Here is a 21,577-nt window from a genome sequence, read left to right on the forward strand (position 1 = left end):
CAGTGGGAGGTGTCCCTGCCATGGCAGGGGTGGAATGGGATGAGCTTTAAGGTCCCTTCCAACCCCAAACCAGTCTGGGATTTTATTATTTTGTGAATGACTTTGCACAGGTTCAGAATGAGAGCTGAAATCCAGAGCGTGGACTTGGCCCACTTTGGAATGCATTGCCACTGAATGGGTCCCCAGTGGAATCAGGGAACATCCTGAGCTGGAAGGGACCCACAGGATCATGGATCCAGCTCCTGGGCTTGCACACACACCCCCAAATCCCACCCTGGGTACCCCTGGGAGCACCATCCAAACTCTCCTGGAGCTCTGGCAGCCTTGGGAATGTGCCCATTCCCTGGGGAGCCTGGGCAGTGCCAAAACCTTTCCCTAAAATCCACCCTAAACCTGCCCGGACACAGCTCCAGGCATTCCCTGGGTGCTGTCCCTGTCACGGGGAGCTGGCACTGCTGCACGGAGTGCCCTGTCCCGTGTCACACCAGGCGCACACGGCAGAGTTCAGTTCAGTTTTATTTTCCACTGTAACGGATTTCGAATGATACATCATGCAGTCTGCCAGTGTGTCCATCCATCTCCGACAGAACTTCAGCACGAAGATAAAAGACTTCTCTCCGCGGGCTGGGGGGAGGAGGAGGGTTCAGGTCTGCTATCAAAAGCTTAATACAGTTCAGCATCATTTGATGCAATGGCAAAAAAAAAAAAAAATAAATTCCCCTTGTTACCAGCGAAACGCGTCCACCGTTTATTTCTTTTTGTTTGTTTTGTTTTGTTTTTTCTCTCTTATTTTTCTCCTAAATTGAACACTACTGTAAAGATACACAGAGCCCAGAGAATACACATCTGCAGTACACGTTACACACTTTACAAACTAGACAGGGATAAATCTACGGAACGCCTCCGCCCGCGGCTCCCGCCGGCAGCGGGGCGGCACTGCCACCCCGCACAGCGGATGGCGGGACAGAAGTCAAAGCAAGGGGAGATTCAGATTATCCTGCCCACGTTGCCCTCTTTTCCCCCCACACCCCGTGGAGGAGTACTTCAGCCACGGTTACGTCAGGTATTTCTCCTCCAGCAAGGGGAAGATGATGAGCCCTTTTCTGTTTGGACCGTCGTCGCCGTTATTCAAACAGTTCTTCGGATGAAACCACGTTCAAAGGAGAATTCTTGATTTTGTTTAATTTCAAGCCTTAGGGCAGGGTTAGATGGGATATTGGGAAGGAATCCTGTGAGGGTGGGGAGGCCCCAGAGGAGCTGGGGCTGCCCCTGGATCCCTGGAAGTGTCCAAGGCCAGGTTGGACAGGGCTTGGAGCAGCCTGGGACAGTGGAAGGTGTCCCTGCCCATGGCAGGAGTGGAATCAGCTGATCTTTAAAATCCCTTCCAACCAAACCGTTCCGTGATCCTATAATTTATAAAGAATTCAGACAAATGTGCATCTTAGTCCATTAGGCTTTATAAAGTGAAAATGAAAAGCTACTCAAGGCTCTGTGGGCAGGAATCGCTGTAGCAAAATTTTGTCTGTGACTTAAATTTTTAAGTTTTCAGTATCTTCAGGATAATCCGACTCTCACCCTTGTTGAGCTTAATACAAAACTTAAAAATGCATCAGCCAAGGTCTTTCCAAGCTTAAAACTTTCCTTGCTTTCCAGAAAACAAGTCGATGAAACGTGAACTCAAGGACAAACACAAGATATTTGAACATATCATTAAGAGAAGCTCAAGTGAGCCAGAAATATTTTTCAATTACTAGCAAAAAGAACAATATGCACTTTAGTTCCATCTGAAATACGTTTTCCATTCGGGAATGGTATTTCCACCCCAGTTTGTCCCATGCGTGACATTTTTAGATGGGAAATTTCATTTGCGCTGTACAAAACCACAACTTTAAAAATGAGCCTGGAATAAATAGAACACAACACTCAAAGAGCAAAGAAAGGAAGATGGGGTCAGGAAACAGCAAGAGACAGGTTCGGATCTCTGCAGAGCAGATGTGTGGTTTTCCTTTCCAGATATAAAATGTGAAAGCCTTAGAAATGGTACAAAAGTTGAATATACAACATGCGGTACAAACTGAAGTTGCCTAATTAAAATAGGCTTGAAAAATAAAAAATTGATACAAGCAGAGTATGCTCAACTGAGAATTCATCACTTCCAACTATTAAATATCTCAGCTATTTCCTTTTGAGGATTTTAGCCTAAGGCATCTTTGGGGCATTGCTGAAAGTCCTCCTGCAGTGTTGGTGCAGAAGGGAACTTGGAGAAGCTCCATCGTTTTGCTGCTGGTGGCACTGACTGGCTGATCAGCACCAGCACGAGGAAGAGATGTCCAAGTTCACTTCTCCCTCAAGCTGCAGGGGGCTGGCAGAACTGTCCCCAAAAAATTCCTGCTGATGCCTCGAGGAATCCAGACCTTTTTGTTGTCATGAGTGCTGCATTTACAATAGAATTCCGTACCGAACTCTGACACAACAAAAAGTTTACAGTACAAAAATCTTGGACAGCAAATAAGCTCAGGATCTTTTCCTACAACCAAAACAAGAGGATTGCTAACTCCTAGTAGAAACCTCAGCTCTGACCAGCTGGTAAGATAGCACAGAGTAGTTCTGAGTTAGTGATTTTATTAAAGATTGCATATGGCAAGTTCACAGTTCGTTCTTCTGGCAGTGCACATGCACGTAACGAAAGAAAATATAAAACTTTGGAAAATACAAAATAAATTAAATACATGCAAATCTGCAACTTCATTAAATATGTTTAGCAAAATGCTCCCCCGAAATAGTGCAACATTAAAAAAAAAAAAACCAAAAAAACCCAAAAAAACCCAAAAAAAGCAGTTAAACTAAGTTCAACTTACTTTGCAACACCCTAATTTCAGTAGAAAAAAAAATATCTAAAGTCAACTCACAGTCTTCCAAAACGCTCTATGGAATGAAGAGTTCTACACCTACACATTCAGAAATTAAAAAAAAAAATCTCAATCAATCTCAATTTAAAGAAGAGCAAACGTCTCTGCAAGAGAAGACCAGAGGGCTACGCTGGGCCGGAGCCTTCCTGGAATTCCAGCTTCCTGGAGTCCCACCTGCCCCAGGAGACAGGGAGGGAGGGGGAGGAGGAGGAGGAGCAGCACCAGAAGAACTTTCCCAGAGTAATTCCAGTGCCCCCTTGCTGGGAAGATGGAAATTTACTGTCTGAGAGATCCAGGGAAAGCTTTTCCTTCCCCCTGGACCTTCCATGGCATGAGTGAATAGAGTGGCTTACAAAGACATTCCCTTCCCCTGGAAATGAGCTCCTCACATCCCAGCAAAAAAATTCCCAAATTTGGTCTGCAAAGGACAGCTCGAGTGTACAACCCTCACCTCCTTTAGGCTTTTTTAAAGGAAGGGTTTGGGGGATTTTATTTTCCTTTGTTCTGGTAGGGGACTGTTCCCTCTGGGATCTGAATTCCGGTGTGGACAGATCAGGGCTTGTCTGGGGGAAGGGGAGGAGGGAGATGCTTGTCGGATTTTCCAAGGCAAGGTTTCCACAGCATTCTGAAATCCTTTAAAAATTCCTAGGGAACAACTCTTACAAACATGTGGCTAAGCCATCCCACTCCAGGAAAACCCACCACTGAAGGGAGAACTACAAGGGAAAAGGAGCTTAATTTTTAAATAGGTCACACAGATAAATTCATGGAACTACCAAACTTCAAATCCTACGTCTATACTAACAGATTTCTCTGCATCCCATTTGTTCTTTACCAGGTACTGCAATAAAGGTTATTTTATACAGTCCAAAGATTTTTTTTTTTTTTTTTTTTAAATCAGGATATTACAAATGGTTCTTTGGGGAAATTTCCTTCTGAAAATGTTAAGCAGTAAAATTAAACCACATAGCAGCACATTTTCATCCCCTAAAAATATAAAATAATATGTATATTATACAGGAAATCAGTCATGACAGAGCACAATCACCTGCCTTTGATGGCACTTGGTCATTGAGTAATTAATTCCTTGATGCCACAAGTCGGGAATTACCGGTGCCAACGGAGAACTCGGGAAAGAAAAATAAAATAAAAGCATCGCTCTGAGTGGAGAAGCCCCAACCTAAGCAGCGCCGAGGGGTCGTGGAATTCGGAGTGGCAGACTCCCTATGATCCTTACTGAGGTGGGAATGTTCCAGACACTGTACAGGGATCTGGAGGAGCTGAGCTGGACACTTCTGTACACGTGGAGATCCTACGAAGCTCGGAGTACCGGGAGCGCGGCGGCGCTGGCGGCCGCGGGGAGCGCGGGATGGACGGGACGTGGACCGGGTCGGAGAGGGGCAAAAAAGAAACTTAACGTGACTTAATGACTGTCCTTAACATGCTAAGTGGAACTGACCTGCCAGAGAGAAAGAGAGAGAGAGAAAGGGAAGGAAAATCAGTGGATTTGGGGGATTAGAAACCACGCACCCAAATGGGATGGGCAGCAAGCAAAGAGATGGATCCACGGTCACGTTAAAAAAGTGATGGAATTTGGGTCTCACAAAATGAGCCAATTCTCCTGATGGAATTCGCTCTCTGCCACCTGCAGCCTGGAATTATGTCTTACCCGAACACCGTGGGAAATGGATTTGTAGAAAATTCTCAGCGAGTATTACAATTCACACCGTCACAATCAAACCCCAACTATTTCCTAATTATTTCTTTGCCACGTCATGCTACAAATGCCTTAAAGCCAATCATCTAAAATTACCCCTCCTGAGTCCTAACACAGCTTTCATCCTTCTATTTCTCCAAAGTATCTCATCTTTTCTACAAAACCATCCTTTGAAACTTGGTTCTAGTTCCATTTCTCTCTCAACAATGTCTGTCCTATTCCATGGCATTTCCAAACCAACATTTCTTATCTCTAAGTTTGCATACAGATACACACTATGTGAACCTTCTATCGAGTTTTAAGAATTTCCTACAAATCCATTTCCCACAAACACTATCTAAAGGTCTAACTTTTTTTTTTCCCCTTTAATTTTTTGTTCCTTTCATGGGATTTTTCTCTTGGCTCGTTGGATGTGCTGAAGAGTTGATGTGTGTTCATCTCATGTAATAAGGGGGGGGGAAATAACAGCAGCAGAGTTTGAAAATTATAAAATCAAAATTATAGAAAAATACAAATTCAAACCAATCATTCTGTTTTCTATCTTCTGATAAAGTTATTTTCCTGATAGATAGATATATATATATATACACAAACACAGATATAAGTGTTTACAGAAATACCTGAAATATTTCATACATAATATCATGATAATATTATAAAAATATACTCTATAATTTTATAAATGCACATTATACAAGCACATTTTATTAAAACCCACATTTCCTTCTCTTCCATCTTCTGGGTTAATCAATCATGACCACTGACCAGTCTAACAGCACTGTCTTTTATCTTTATGGTGAATAATGAATGACCACAAGATAAATCTCTCCTCAGCAAATGTTGAAATAGGAAGCTCAATTTTATTTCTCTGTTAAATGATGATAAAAGAGAGTTTTATTCTAGTGCCAGCTGGGTAGAACTGCACCATTCCAAAGCACTTTCTGCACAGCTTAGGGATGTCTCAAAACAATCAGGAAATAATCTGGATGAAGTTCTCCCTGCACTGGCTGCACCTTTACTAACACCCTCACTCAGACCCCTGGGTTTCCATCCAAGCTCAGAATTCAGATTACTCAGATACTCCCAATTTTGGCAGCCAAATAATTGGAATTTGCCAATAAAATTCTTAACCAAAGGACCAAAACTGAGGACTGACCTTCTCCAATCACTTCCCTGCCTTCCTGGACTATACCTTCCACATTTATTTCTGGATGTGAGCAAAAAATCTAGAACACGCCGTTGAAATGGTTTCATTCCAGCCTCTAGGGCTACCATTTGGTTTTCAGATTTTTCCTAATTTTTTTCCAGAAACCCCAAATCTGTAACTTTTTCTAGTTTCTCCTGGGATCTTCCATCTTCTTTTTCTCCAGCCTCGTTTTCCCTGGTGCTCCTCTGCAACCTGACCTGAACCTGCTCATCTCCACAGCCCTCAAATTATACCTCAGCCTCTGAAATATCCAATATTTTATGCCTCCTGATTGCTTTTCCTTGACTTCCACGGTCCTGTTTGTTATTACAAACCCATCTAGTTTGAAGTGTGGTGATTTTATTAATACCTTTTATTAATCTACAGTTGTTCACTCGACACGTATGGCCTGTTTTGAGTCTGGCTCTTCATTTCACTGCAGCTGGCAAATTAAAGGTGCATTTACTTGAGGCAGGTGGCAGCTTTTTTCCCCTCAGAGTAGCTGTTACAAGAAATGTTTAGAAATCTTTGACAAGGCTCTGCATCCCACTCTTTGCCAGGTCACAGAGGTGGAATGCAATGAAGCAGATGGACAGAGGCACCTCACTCAGGAGGTGGAAAAGCCAATTCCAGAATGGACAAAACCACTCAGCAAAGCCTTGCCCTAATTTACCCACAGAGGAAATATTTGTTGCTGGAAGCTCACGGAAACCACAATGAGCAGGAACAATCCCCCAGCACAATAACAGCTTGAGTGTGGCGTGATGGATGCTTGGCATGCAAGCCTGACATGAAACGTTCCCAAAAAAAAGCTAAAAACACCCAAGAATGCCTCGAGGAGACCACAGACCATGAAGAGAGTTGTGAGACAGAATTAATCCTCAAGGAGGGCAAAAAGCCAGACTTGGAGGGACAAGTTTGCTGTCCCCAGGCTGCTTTTCACAGCCACTTGCTGCCATCCAGCTCTTGGCATGTCTGTGGCATAAAATGATAATCTAAAATAATGCAGATATAAAATTTCTCCAATAATGAGCATTTAAAGAAAGAAATGGAAGGATGGAATCCATGGAAGAGTCTCCTGGGAATATGCTGCTCATGTTTTGCTTGGGAGAAACTCTCAAGCCCTGGCAATTAAAGTAAAATATTCAAGGTTTATTTGGGTTTTTTTTTTTCTTTTTTTTTTTTGTCCTGAAGAGAACTAGGAGTGCAAAGTGTGCCAAATGGTGACACTCAAATTTGGAGATGTCTCCTGCTGCCACTGACAGCTGCTCTACCCCTATCCCAGCCTGGAATATCCCAACATGGGAACACATCCATGGTACAGAAAGCAGAAGATGATGCTGGCAAAGGAACCTCTGGATCTGTATTTTTACTACATGAGTTTCATACTTCTGTGTGTGAATTTCAGCCCAGATCTCCCAGAGCAGTTTTTAAAAACCTTTAAAGTGCTAAGTCATTAAAATAAAACCATTCCTCAGCAGCTGGCAAAACCTCCATACAGGCACTCAATTGACGAGTGTTGTAATTATCAGCGAACAACTATTAAAAATAGAAAAAAATATTACTGTGGGTCTCCTAAAAGCGAGATGAATTAGAAGGGAACCGAGTGATCAGTGGGAGAAGAGGTGAGGAAGTTACTCTGGCCTTACCTCTCGTTTATTTGGTGTTGTGGTAGTAGCTGGAGTTGGACATCCCTCCCCCTCGGATGGCGTGGACGGCCGTCGGAGAAGACGCTGGGTAGTGACCAGGGCGGATGGGCTTGGCTGCAGAGGGGAAGGAGGGACCAAATTTACCTTTCCCAGTTTATTTTATCACATTTTAGCTTCCCACTTCCCCAGCCTCCTCCAAGGGAAATTCCATTTTTCCCCGACTCAGTGGTTTCTGATCCAGCTGTGCAGAGCACAGCACTCCCTGCCTTGGCCAACAGAAAATACACCCATTTTCCTGCTGGCAGATCCCTTTTCCTGCTGGCAGATCCCTTTTCCTGCTGGCAGAGCCCTTCCACCTTCCCATGCATTGGATCTGCAGAGATTATGGACTGAACAACAGAGGGAAGTCACTTGGTGGGCAGTGAGGCACTTTTTATGTCCAATTTGCACCATTCCAGATGGCAAGACAAAGCCTGGATGGCTCCCTACAAGAGGAAGCATTCAGGAGGTGACACTTGGTGCTGCGTGATTCTCCCTCAGGATTTAATACCCCAATATTGTCATCTCCATTTAAACCATTATCCTTTTTAATCCCAACAAATCATTCCAAGAATCGACCCATTCCTCTGTCGCGTGCACGCATTGCATTGTGCCTCGGAGATGTATCAACATCTGAAGTACAAAGGAAGATTTTTTTGGAATTAAATCACGTGGAGGAGTAATCAGTGGGAAAAAAGAGAAGTGGACAAGGTCCAGAAAGGCGAGGAAAGAATGAAAGCAGAGAGGGAGAGTGTAGGGGGAGGAGGAGGAAGAAAGTCAGCGACTAATTTAAGGAGACAAGTTTTCAGGTCACTAGAAGGGCACACAGGACCCATTATGCCCTTTATTTACCCAGTGGAACAGCAGAGCCTCTTTAAACTCGAGGTGGGGCAAACTCCACGGAAAAGCCAGGCTTTGAAGATTCCCGTGCAGCAGAGGAGAAGCAGCCCCTGTGTTTTACTCTTCCCCACTCAACCCCCAGCAACCAGCCCGAGCCTGAAGCACGTGGGCAGCCCCTTTAGCTCCACGTCCTCACCAATTTGGGCAGAGTGTGCTCTCCGGGCCATGTTTTTGGCTCTCACAGCCTCCTTAATGCGATCCACCTCCTGCTGGTAGCGCTTGCGGTCGCGCATGGCGTTTTCCTTGGCCTCCTTCAGTGCACCCTCCAGGGCCTTAACTCTCTCTGCCGTAGCTCGAAGGCGTTTCTCCAGCTTAGGAAGCTCGCAACGAAGATCTGCATTATCACGTACCAGCTGCGGGGAAAGCGGGGCAAAAATTCAAGGAGGTCAAAAGAAAGCGGCGAAAATCTCAGCAGAGAAACGGCGGGAGAAGTCCTCCAAAAGGGAGGAAATGCCACCAGATGTTCTCCATGCCTCGTGTACTAAAATTATACAAATTTGTCCAAGAAATTAATGTAAAAATCTTAGTTTAAAGAGAAATTTACAATGCCCTGAGCTGGAATGGAACCACAAGGTCAAACGTGGCAAAAACCTCATCAGAGAAATGGCGAGAAAAGAGACAGAAAATGCCACCATGCTCTCCATGCCTCATGTACTAAAATTAAACGGATTTTTCCAATAAATTTATGTGAAAAGTTTGGTTTAAAGAGAAATTTACAATGTCCTGAGATGGAACAGAACCACAAGGTCAAAAGTGGCAAAAGTCTCATCAGTGAAATGGAGGGAAAAGTCCCCCCAAGCAGAGAAAGGAAATGCCACCGGCTGCTCTCCATGTTTCGTGTACCAAAATTAAACAGATTTCTCCCAGAAATTAATGTAAAAATCTTAGTTTAAAGAAAAGTTTACCATGTCCTGAATTGGAATGAACCCACAAGGTCAAAAGAAAACCGCAAAAACCTCATCAGAGAAATGGCGAGAAAAGTCCCCTCAAGTGGAGGGAGGAAATGCCCCAGACTGCTCTCCATGCCTCGTGTACTAAAATTAAACAGATTTCTCCCAGAAATTAATGTAAAAATCTTAGTTTAAAGAGAAGTTTACCATGTCCTGAATTGGAATGGATAAAAGAAAGTGGCAAAAACCTCATCAGAGAAATGGCGAGAAAAGTCCCCTCAAGCAGAGAGAGGAACTGCCCCCAGGTGCTATCCATGCCTCGTGTACTAAAATTAAACAGATTTCTCCAAGAAATTTATGTGAAAAGCTTGGTTTAAAGAGAAATTTCCAATGTCCTGAGATGGAATGGACCCACAAGGTTAAAAGAAAGTGGCAAAAATCTCATCAGAGAAATGGTGGAAAAATTCGCCTCACAAAGAGACAGAAAACGCCACCATGCTCTCCATGCCTCATGTATTAAAATTAAACAGATTTCTCCAATAAATTAATGTAAAAATCTTAGTTTAAAGAGAAATTTACAATGTCCTGAGCTGGAATGGATCCACAAGGATCAAGTCCAGCTCCTTACCCCATGGAAGCCATCCCAGCAATCCCACCCTGTGCCTCAGAGTGTCATCCAAGCTCAGTTTTACTCACAAAATTCAATTCTCTGGCTGAGGAGTGATATGCATTTAAAATGTCCAGAAAGAGCAGAGAAAAATAGAGTTTATTCTATTCAGCAAGATTCCACAGAGCTGATCCTGAAAGATGAGGACCAAACCTGTCACTGTAGATTTGCTTCTCTACACATCAAAAACTGCAGCAGAAACTCTACATTTCCTCAGAACACAGAAATCTCCAGGATCTTGCAAATCCTTGATCACCTCATTATTTTAAAACAATAATCCTTGAATATGTCTTACAGACAACACCAGGGATCACCCCAAATTCATTTTTTCCAGTGGTTGTGATGTGTTCCCTATTCAGGCATGTGGGTAAACTGGGAACTTCGCTAAGAAATCACTTTTAGGCCTGTAACTACAAATATAATGATTATATGCAACTTTGAATTTGTGCAGTTCCTCAGTTTAATATGAACCTGAGCAAGGTCTATCAATTACACAAATCACATCCCATGCAGCAACAGCCAGGAGAGGATTGATTTTTAGTAAACACGAAACTGATGCAAACGGGCAGAAAATCCAGCACAATTTCCACTGAACAGATTACACCACTGCTGGAAGTCAACAGAAATCTGCTCCAAAGGAGTGACTCTCCCTTTTCTGGAGCAAAAAGTGGATTAACAACCACATTAATAATACAGCAAAGCAACAGCATGTCCTAACATTCACACGTTGTTGAACAATCAGAGCATTTTACACCTGCCGGGCCAGGCTTAGTGCTGGAGAAAAACACAAACAAGCTAAAAAAACATTGTCACCATGTGCTTTTTCTGCAAGTGCTGAACCCTTGTTGTGTGAAATAGTTATGATGCAAAATCCAAGCAGGATGGTGTCAAGTCCAATGTCACTTTTCCCTGTAAGTTTCCTACAAGATATGGATTCCAAGTTGATTTTGAGTAAATAAGCGCTAATGAGAGCTATAAAAATCCATATTTCAAACACAGCAGATGCATGAAACTAGTGCAAAAAAAAGGCAAAATGGTAAAAGAAAAACCACTCTGAACATGTCCCAGTTTCCACATTTAGAAAGTAGGTCTTGAAACCATCTGTTCCCTGGGAATCTGAAAACCCCAAACCTTAGCAGGCACTTGTCACAGTCCAGCACTTCCTGCTCTTTTGGCGCTTTCACAGGAATAACTAAAGCTAATTTAGGAGTGTGGGTCAGTAATACAGCTTCAGGAGAGTGCAGTGCACAGTGTTATGCCACTGCTCAAAAAAGAAATCAGAACAGGTTTAGTGTTTTGTGCTGTGCACATGAACAGTGGGACACAGCTCCAGCACAGTGGGAGAGGAGATTTTAGGGAGAAATCCTTCCGTGGGAGGGTGGGCAGGTCCTGGCACAGGAGCCCAGAGCAGCTGGGGCTGCCCCTGGATCCCTGGAAGTGTCCCAGGCCAGGCTGGACAGGGCTTGGAGCAGCCTGGGATGGTGGGAGGTGAAGGACATGGCAGGGGTGGGACTGGGTGGGCTTTAACTCCAGATCTGAGATTGTGTGAAACTGGAATTCCACGAAGGAGGGAGGACACACCAATGCACAAGCCCAGAAATTACCAACCTCAGCACCCCAGGGAGGCACCAGCCCTTCAGCTGCACAGAAAAACCCCAATTCCATTGTTTTCATGGAAAACTCTGCTGGCTGAATCCACTCCAGCCACCTCCAAGGTGCCTCTGAGCAGCTTCAGGACATGAATCAAGTTAGTGGATGCACAATCCATCCAGAAAAATGCTATTTTGATGTATTCCCTAGTGCCAAAACAGATCTATTTTCACAGAAAAAAAAAATAATCCTTATTTACCACAATCCTAGAAGCACAGGGAGTGGGAAGAGCAGCTCTAACTCCTAATTCCAAGGAGTTTAATGGGTACCTTTCCCTCAGACAGCACAGGTTAGCTTCCAAAATTACCCTTGTAAATATTCAAAAAATGGGAAGGGAAGGGAAGGGAAGGGAAGGGAAGGGAAGGGAAGGGAAGGGAAGGGAAGGGAAGGGAAGGGAAGGGAAGGGAAGGGAAGGGAAGGGAAGGGAAGGGAAGGGAAGGGAAGGGAAGGGAAGGGAAGGGAAGGGAAGGGAAGGGAAGGGAAGGGAAGGGAAGGGAAGGGAAGGGAAGGGAAGGGAAGGGAAGGGAAGGGAAATGAGCCTTTACCTGTTTGTGAACCTTTGTAAGTTGTTCCAGGTTGTTCTCAAGAAAGGAAATTTTCTGCTTCTGCGCAGCGCTTCCACCTCCATCATCACTGTCCAGTTCAACACTCTGCACACAAAATTGCAGCACTCAGCAAAGCCAGGCACAAACTCAAGGGGAAGCTCAGCTCTTTGGCAAATTCGAGCTCCCCAAAGGCAGAAAAGTCTTACAGAGCCCCAAATTTAAGAGAAATTATTTTAACTCTTTGTTTCATATTTAGGAATTGCACTTCCCTTTACATAAAAAACCAAGCTATTTTTACTGAACAATTATGGGGGAGTGCTGAATAGGAAAATCAAAGTATACTAAATAATTTCTGAAGCTCATCATATTTGAGAATTTTGTAGCTGAACTGCACTGAGTTCATTTTCTCTCAACCATCAACATTTTCCTTATCAAATTAGGACCAAATAAAACATCACAACAGATTTATTCTTGTTTCTCACTGCTACTAAAAAAGATATTATCCCATTTTGTAAATGCATGCACTAAAAGCTTCCAGAAAATAACAAGAATAGTGCAAAAACAGGAGAAGATTTGGGTTTAAAAGAGCAGAGTTTTACTTTTTTAACACGGGTGGTAAGATCCTGGACAAACAGCTTGCGCAGATTGTGAAGAGTCTGAAGCTCCCTTGCCTGGAATAAAAATAACAAACCAATAATTTTTAGAAAAGCACAAATGACTAGGACATAGTAGATGCTCTGGTGTGAAAGTTTTCCTTGTGTTTGAGTTGGTAACTCAAACAGAAAAGAACTCTGGATTTTCTCTCTCTCTAGGAATCACACTGAATGCCACAAAATAAACTCCAGCCAGCCCCAAAACCACACTGAAGGGAACAATTTATCCAAAACTGGTAAAAAACAGCCTTTTAAAATTTTAGTTTAGGTAGTTCAAAGCCGTTTACTCAAAAATTAAAATATGTATCACCAGGGTATACAGATCTAGGGGGAAAAGCTGAATAAAGTGTAATTAACACCTACCACTGTTTCCTCCAGCCCTTTAAGGTCTTCTCTTGCTTGTTCCCTTTTATCATTAAGGAGTCTGGAGAGATCACAACATGGAAAAAATAATCACAATAAACAGAGGGGAATCATCCAGCACCCGCCTGGAGCAGCACATCCACAGGTGGCAGCAACTGCACATCTCTAATTTTGCTTTTGACTGCCCCAAATATCTAATTTTATCACCTGGAAGGGCTGAGTCACCACCTCCATCTTTGTGTCCACACACGGGATTTTTCTCGTATTTCCAGGAAAGGCTTTTACTCAAACATCTGATTTGAAACCCCCCAAAAATCAACAAACCCCAGCAAAAATTCCCAATTTTTTTCATGCTTGTTTTGCTGTGTATTAAGGAATGAGAGATTTAAGACTTGCTGGGATATTTTATAAAATCAGAGCTCTAATGAACTCTTTTTGGTGGTTATCAAAGCCACTATTGAAAAGGCTGTGGTATAAAAATAGAGAGTTGTTGGTAATTAATTATTAGTAGCTCCTGCTGGCTTTGCTACTGAAATTATACTTTCAGTGTGAATATTCCAACACAAATCCCTCTCCCTAGCACATTTAGCACACATGAAGAGGTTCAGGGATACCAAGTGGAGAAACTGTGCACTTACATGAGCTTTTCCAGTTTCATTTCCCTTTCCTGGTCCTCAATTTTTAATTTATCATAATCAGCACTCAGCTTCTCCTGTTCCAGCTGCAGCTTCTGGTTCATGCTGGAAATGTGAAAGAAAAAATCAGCCCAGCTCAGGAGGAAGGGAGGGTAAATCTCCACAAACACAATGGGATTGGGCAGAGGAAAAGTAAAGCTGTAACTCTCTACTGAAAAACTCTGGAAGGAATGAAGCATAAAGAACCTGGAGGACATTATTTTAAAATATTGCAGAGCTAAATTCAGTGCTTTGTTTTGTTTGCTTTAAAGGAGGACCCCAATTGTTGTTAGCAACTTTCTGCCTTGCTTCCTCATTTCCCTACAATTAATTTTTTGGCCACACAATAAATGTGATAAAAGAATGCCTAGATTTTAGAAAAAGAAAAACACAGGAGCAAAACATAGCAGAATCACACTGGTATGTGAGGAAAAAATATAAAAATGTGTGAAAATGGGAGCTGTTGGAGTCACCCAGACTTTCAGAAGGTCTGGGGTGGGACTGGCTGCTGTGAGAGTCTCAAAATCTTCCTGGGAATGTGGTTCAGTGATGGCTGAATTTAAAGGATTTTCCAACCCAAATGATTCCATGATCCTTTAAAACCTGCTCTCCTTCAATCTCTTGTCACCTTCTGACCTGCAGGTGCAACATCCCTCTTTTTTTTAAAAACTCTCTATAATTTTATGGCCTTGTTAAAGCTCCCAAATAAATAATTAGGCGCTGTAATCCACCCTGCGAAATAATTACAGGGTTGGCTGCTGCATGTAAGGACAGAACTTGCAAAGAAACATCCACCAAACCTAACAAAAGCAAGCCCAAAGCATCCCAGGACGGAGGAAGGGATGGAGAGGGTGAACTTACTCCCTGATTTCATCGATTATTTTCTGCTTCTCCTCGATCTCATCCCTCAGCCTGGACAGCTGCTTCTGGTGGGCTTCCCTGTGGCTCTCCATCTGCTGCTCCAGAGCCTTCTGCAAACACAGAGCTGGGATCAGAGCTGTGGGAATGCAGAGCTTCCCTCTGGATACCCTGGAAGGTGTGGGAGCCTGGCAGGGGTCAGGAACCCATGGACAGAGATCACAGACAGTGTCTGTACAGAGCCCACAGAGACACTGGCTGTGATCTCTGCCCATGGAAAAGAGTTTTCAATCTTACAGCATGAATTACAAGCTCTGAGTGTTTAATATAAGTCATAATTAAGTGTGGCACGGGTGCAAAAGTAAAATTTTAGGATTCTAGATGAGGGGTCCAAAGGGGACAAGGTGGAGGAAATTGGGTGTGCCTTGTCCTTTTTCTCCTTCTCCATGCCCTCCATGTCTCACTGTGGTGTTGGCATTTTTCTGTTGGTTCAGGCTGGGGACACACTGTCCAACGTAGGTGACAGATATTGGCACGTTCTTGTAAATGCAGCCCAGGGAGTTTCTGGTATTTAATGTTTGTCACATCCCACTGAGGGCAGAGCCCCACACGCTGCCCTGCAGGACAGAGCTGGGCAGGGCAGCAGAACATGTGAGAGATAAACAGAATAAACAACCTGGAAACCAGCACAGACGATTTATGATTTCTTCTTTGGCAGCGGGGCAGACAGACAGAGACTTTCTACACTCTTGGAATCATCTAAATACCACAAATTCAGACCCAGAGCAAGCCAGGGACACGCAGCTCCCTCTTAGCCAGCCTCTGGATTTCAGGGGACAGGACCAAATCCATGCAGGAATCTGCCTGGCATTTCCTTCTCTCATCACAAAACTCTGGGCCTGCTCATCCAACATTTAATTCCATTTTTAGCAACGGATGTACAACAGTTTGGACTCATTTTCTTGCAAAAAGTACCACATGAAAACCCAGGGCTTGGCCACAAATGGCACTGATTTTACACCAATCCTCTCTTCTTTCCCCAGTTTATTCACCCAGGAAATACTTGAACAGCTTTACCTGTGACAGAAATAAAACCCAAACCCCTGAGAATCGTTCAAACACAGCCCTGCTATTGAAATTGTTATTTAAATTTAAAATCTAAGAGTAAATATGCCTCAAGCAAGAGGAGAAAATAAATTTATGTCTTTAGACTGCTAACAAAAACTTTGCTTTTTTTCTCAGAGCTGTCACAACTGCTTTAATCGTTTTACAACTACTTTAATCACTTAAAATTTTTATAACAGAAGGAAAAGTTCTGCAGCTGGCAAACCTCTATCACTCTCCTTGTAAAACTGTATTTTTCCTTGTCTGCAATGTGCAACTCCATCAGACCAACTCATTATTGCAAACATTTCCTGGCATTCCAAAGGAAAAATACCAGAAAACGGGTTTATATATTTTATTATTATTTCCAGGAGATAATCAGAATTCCAGCCAAACTTTGGGGAAGTAGTCTCTTTTAAAATCAAATTTATAAGCACCTAAATGATATTAACCACAGCAGCCTCCTTCACTACTGAGCAAATTGACTTTCTGCAGAGCTCCAGCAGCAAAAATTTAGTGTAACACAGAGGTGAATCAACATAATTTTTGGCCACGTGAACAGGAAGACAAAATTCCACCCCAATGAACAATCTCACCAAGAAAATCCCTCAAAATTTCCACTGTGCCAAACTACCTTCATCTCCTCTGCATCCTGGAGTCGTGTCAGGTGCTCCTTCTCCTTGTCCTTGAAGCTGACTTCGTGCATTTTTTCTGTTTAAAGGTGGAGACAGTTATTATTTAAATTTTAGTTTTTAAAATTAATTTAATTTATTCCAGGAGATGGAATAAAGATTCTGTTCTAACAATGCAGGAGATGATTAAAAAAAAATTTAAAAAGCAATAAAACCTTGTCCCCACCTGCTGCTCCCTCAGAGAGGGAAAATCCCTTGTGAAGGATGATTTTTAAGGCTGGAAGGTTATAAATTGGTATAACCCAGGAGCTTAGCAAAGCTACAAGAACTTCTTTTGATACCTACACGTTTTCCACAATAAATTGTAAGGGGAAAACCAAGCGAACTTTAAAAATTAAGTTGGGAAAGACACAACTTGTGCACATTTGAGGGCAGCAGCTTTGCTTGGAATGAGGCAGGGATGCTGCAGAGGGACGACCGAAACTTTGAGAAATCCTTATTTTACACAAATTTTCAGAAGAAACTTTACAGAATTTTTCAGAATTTTCAGCAAGACTGATTGGTGCTGTTTGGTAAAGGATTTGTGTGTGGGTTTTTATAATTTTTCCCATCACCAAGACAGAAAGGAGACCCAGAGCTGTACCTTGAGCGCGCAGCTTGGCCAGCTCCTCGTTGAGGGAGTCCTGGGACTCCTCCAGCTGCCTCCTCTTCTGCTCCATGTTCTGCATGTAGTCTGTCAGGGATTTGATCTTTGCTTCGTGCTTCAAAGGCAAGGAACAGCAGTGAGATGGGGGGAGCACAGGGAAAACTGGCCCTCGTAAAAAAGGAGAGGGAATTTCCACGTCCAGAGGTGATGACTGGGAGAAGCCCCAGCAAAATGGCTGGGAGGAGATCAAAGATCAAAGCAGGCTGTGCTTTTAGAGGTTTTTAGCAGCCCAATTTGGAATTCAGGCGGTGATCCCAAAACATCCCTGGAAGCTCCTGACTTGGTGTTAAACCAACAGCAGCCTTGAGGTGGCTTTGCGATCTCCAACCTGCAGAAGCTCCCGTGGACTCTGCCCAGCCATCCTGATGGTTTGCCTCTGCCCAACAACATTCTGAACTATGGGCAAATAGAAAACAGCAAAGTTTGCACTGAAAACACTCCAAAGGTTTGACGTACAACAATTTTGACTCATTTTCCTGCAAAAAGTACCACATGAAAACCCAGCCACACACAATACTGAATTTACAGCAATCCTTTCTTATTTCCCCTGTTTATTCACTCATGAAATACTTGTACAACTCTACCTGTGACTGATAGACTGGATTCTATTTGAGGATAAAAATTAAGATACTGTCTGGATTATTGCATGTAAATTAAAAAAGATTGAGTAGAACTTAACAAAGACACTTTGCTGAAGGAAAAGGGGCTCTCCCTGCTCCATATTTGCTTAGGATAACTGCAAGGGAATGAAACTGGACCATGTCTTTCCCTTCCCTTGTCCCCTTCCATCCATGAGAGGGTGTCAGAGCTCTCAGCCCCTCTCCACAGCCATCCCTGCCACCCACTCAGAACCTCCTACCCCCGGGATTTCTATCCCAGGAAGTTTTCCATGGTAATTTGTAGCTCGCTGCCTCGTTTTCTCGGCAGCACAGCCACAGAGCAGGTCCAGGGAGCTCCCCAAAAGTCTGGCTGGTGAAAAACACAGTCAGTGATCTCTTAAAGTGATCCAAGGCACAAACTACAGGAGCACAGGTTGGAAAAGACCTTCGAGATCAACAAATTCCTGGGGAGGAAACCCCTCCAGGGAGGAATTCCAGTGCTATTCCACCAAACACCTTTGGAGACCTCCAGCTGGACGTGACCTTGCCAGAGCTCAGGACACACCTCAGGATGTGCTGAAAAACACGATGGGGGGGTGTCCTGATTCTTGTATCCCCATTTGTCTGTTTAGCCCAGAAATAAGTTTTGCACTTTAAGATTGGTTCTGAGAGCAAAGGGAGGGAGAAGAAATGCAGAGTTTGTTTTCAGAAGCTGCACTCGCTCCTCCACATTCCTGTGTTGTCTGCGGATGGACAGACAGCAGGACAGAACTCTCCTTTGCTTTTAGTTAATTTTTAGCTAGCTGAGGCAGAGAAGTTCCCTGGACTGTGGTTTTTCTTTTTCTTGGAACTGTTTAAACCTGCTCTGGACTGAGGAGCACCGGCACTCACACCTGTGGCATTTCCTGATAAGAGACTGACTGAGCCAAGCCACAGCCCACCAAGGGGATGCTCTGACTTTGTCCTCTCTTCTGGAGTGGCAGGAGGTTTTATTGTTTAATATAGTTCATTTTTTGTGCTGGTAAACACTTTGCTTTTAAATAGATTTCTTTCCACTTTTCTCCAGGGAAATCTTTTTCTGAACCACGTCGGGGAGGGGCTGCTTAAATCTGCTTTCTAGAGGAAACTCTTTGGAGGTTTTCTCCCATATTTGCCCTAAACCAGGACAGGGAGGTGTGGAAAGAGATTTTACAGCAACTTCTGTGAGCCAGAGAGAAGTTTGACAAGAGGATCCATGTTTACCCCTGAAAATATTTTCTACCAAGGTCACTGACATAGAAACCAAGAAAGGATAAATAAGAGAAACCTGCAGCTGCTTGTTCCAATGAGCACTTTGCTTGTTTCTCATGACCAATGAGTAAACTTGGGAGGTTTTTAAGAATGTATAAAAGGCATACATGCTATAATAAAAACAGTTTTGAAGCCTGTCACCCTGTTCTTTTAAAAGTTTTAAAGTTCTTCTAGAAGTTTTCTATACCTTCTGATGATTACCTATTTCTACTAAAGTTTCTCACACTGCTCATGTAAATAATGATGGTTTTGCATTCTCCTTTGTGAGAAGAGAGAATTGATAGACTGTTAGTTTGATTGGAGAGGTGGCAATTTAATCCTCCAATCCACTGTCACTTTTAGAATTCTATATGTTGCAAAGTCAGGAATAAACTTCCTCTCTTTTCCCTCTTACACCCAGCATGAACGTGTGAGTAATTGAGCGTTGCAGTGGGAGAGAAGCCTTCTGAAAATGGAGAGTGCTGCTTTGGATTGTCTCCATCTCAACCACAACAGGGAGGAAAGAGAGAAGAGAGAGCAGACAACAAAACAGCCACGAGAGAACAAAACAGCCACGAGAGAACAAAACAGCCACGAGAGAACAAAATATCCACGAGAGAACAAAACACCCACGAGAGAACAAAACAGCCACGAGAGAACAAAATATCCACGAGACAACGAAACACCCACGAGACAACGAAACACCCACGAGACAACGAAACACCCACAAGAGAACAAAACGCCCACGAGAGAACAAAACACCCACAAGACAACGAAACACCCACGAGACAAAACAACACCCAAGAGACAACAAATCACCCATGAGACAACAAAACACCCACCAGCCAAAAAACCACCTAGAAGACAATGAAACACCCAAGAGAGAACAAAACAACCATGAGACAACAAAACACCCACGAGACAACTGAACACCCACGAGACAATGAAACGCCCAAGAAACAAGAAAATGCCCACGAGACAACAAAGCACCCATGAGAAAACACAACACTCAAGAGAGAACAAAACGCCCATGAGACAACAAAACACCCAAGAGACAATGAAACACCCACGAGAGAACAAAACACCCAAGAGACAACACAACACCCACAAGACAACACAACACCCACGAGACCACACTGCTCTGCTCCACGAGGCCCATTTCTCGCTCCTGGCACACGCATTCCATGGGGAAGGAGGCTGGGAGGGCCCCCAAGGCTGGAGAAGGCAGGAGCACACCCACCTGGGAGATGAGGAGGCTGGGAGGGCCCCCAAGGCTGGAGAAGGCAGGGGCAGACCCACCTGGGAGATGAGGAGCTGACAGGCCGCCAGCTCCCTCTCGCTGGCGTTCATCTTCCTGTTGGAGTCCATCTGGGCGCTCTCCAGCTGCTTGCTCCGGTTCACCAGGGACTTCACCTCCGACTTCATCTTGCTGATGTAGAGCCTGGCCATGGTGAACTCCTCCTCGATCACCCCGTTCACATCTGCCAACTGAGCACACGGGGGTGGCCCCTCGCACCCAGGGGTGGCCCCTCGCACCCAGGGGTGGCCCCTCGCACCCAGGGGTGGCCCCTCACACCCAGGGCTTCTCCCGCTCTGGGAACCAGCCTGGAGGATGGGTCTGGGGCTTGGGATGGGTTTATTGGCCAGGGGTCATTTTAGAGAAGAGAGTTTGGAGCAGGGGAGAAGAGTGTGAATTATTCCTGGAAACCTAAAACTCGTATTTGGAGAACAAAAAAATCAGAATTCGAATATTTTCACAAAGCAAAGAGTGCTTATTATATTAATGAGAAATATTCCTTCAGAGCTTTTGGCTTGAGTTGTCCTTTTATCTTGTATATTCTATTTTAATTTTTCTTTCATATTTCACATTTGTGTGAAGGGATATCACATTCAGGTATTAGGCTGGAGATCAGGGCAAGGTTCTTCCCCCAGAGGGTGCTGGCACTGCCCAGGCTCCCCAGGGAATGGGCACAGTCCCAAGGCTGCCAGAGCTCCAGGAAAGTTTGGACACTGCTCCAGGGGTGCTCAGGGTGGGATTTGGGGGTGTGTGTGCAGGGCCAGGAGCTGGATCCATGATCCTGTGGGTCCCTTCCAGCTCAGGAGATTCCACTGAGGAGCTGTGCAGGTTCTCCCTGAGCATTAACACAGCTCAACTTCATCTGCTTCCCCTTTTTTCCCAGCCAAGGGGAAGGGAACATGTGCTGCTGCTTCTCCCAAAAATATTAAAAAAATGACACTTCTCCCAAAATTTTCAGTCTGCTCTGAGATTAGACACACTTGGAGAAGATGCTAATTGCCAACAAATCTGAAATTATTCTCTCACCGCTCCTCAGCCTGGCCTGATTTCCACTGACAGCTGTCCCCTGAAGTGCTGACATCTCAGTTCCTACAAAAACTTGCACCAAACTGCCTCTGCCTCCATTTGCTCGGATTTCCTCTCCCACTGCCAGCTCCTACGGCCACCAGAGGCTGCTGTGACATCTCCCAAGGCTGGGATCTGCAGCACAGGCACAGCAGGGCTTGTGTCCTCTGCAGCAGGACAGGCTGCAGCTCCTGCTGGCCTGGGA

The 21,577-nt window shown here is 44.1% G+C and overlaps 1 protein-coding gene across 1 annotated transcript in view; it reads right to left on the reverse strand.

Annotated features, from left to right (window-relative positions):
• Positions 1–503: 503 nt before the first annotated feature.
• Positions 504–21,577, reverse strand: part of KIF5C (kinesin family member 5C) — a 73,358-nt gene continuing 52,284 nt past the window's right edge. Inside the window, exons 16-26 of the mRNA XM_077784890.1 lie at positions 20,310–20,498; positions 17,080–17,197; positions 16,439–16,515; positions 14,704–14,813; positions 13,807–13,908; positions 13,169–13,229; positions 12,752–12,823; positions 12,153–12,257; positions 8,537–8,753; positions 7,462–7,575; positions 504–4,368 (exon numbers count right to left, since the gene is read on the reverse strand). Coding sequence (XP_077641016.1) covers positions 7,469–7,575; positions 8,537–8,753; positions 12,153–12,257; positions 12,752–12,823; positions 13,169–13,229; positions 13,807–13,908; positions 14,704–14,813; positions 16,439–16,515; positions 17,080–17,197; positions 20,310–20,498 — 1,158 coding nt within the window. The 3' untranslated portion in view covers positions 504–4,368; positions 7,462–7,468. The remainder of the gene's footprint in view (positions 4,369–7,461; positions 7,576–8,536; positions 8,754–12,152; positions 12,258–12,751; positions 12,824–13,168; positions 13,230–13,806; positions 13,909–14,703; positions 14,814–16,438; positions 16,516–17,079; positions 17,198–20,309; positions 20,499–21,577) is intronic.

The sequence above is a fragment of the Lonchura striata genome, chromosome 8 (assembly GCF_046129695.1).
Source record: "Lonchura striata isolate bLonStr1 chromosome 8, bLonStr1.mat, whole genome shotgun sequence".
In the NCBI taxonomy this organism is placed as follows: Eukaryota; Metazoa; Chordata; class Aves; order Passeriformes; family Estrildidae; genus Lonchura; species Lonchura striata.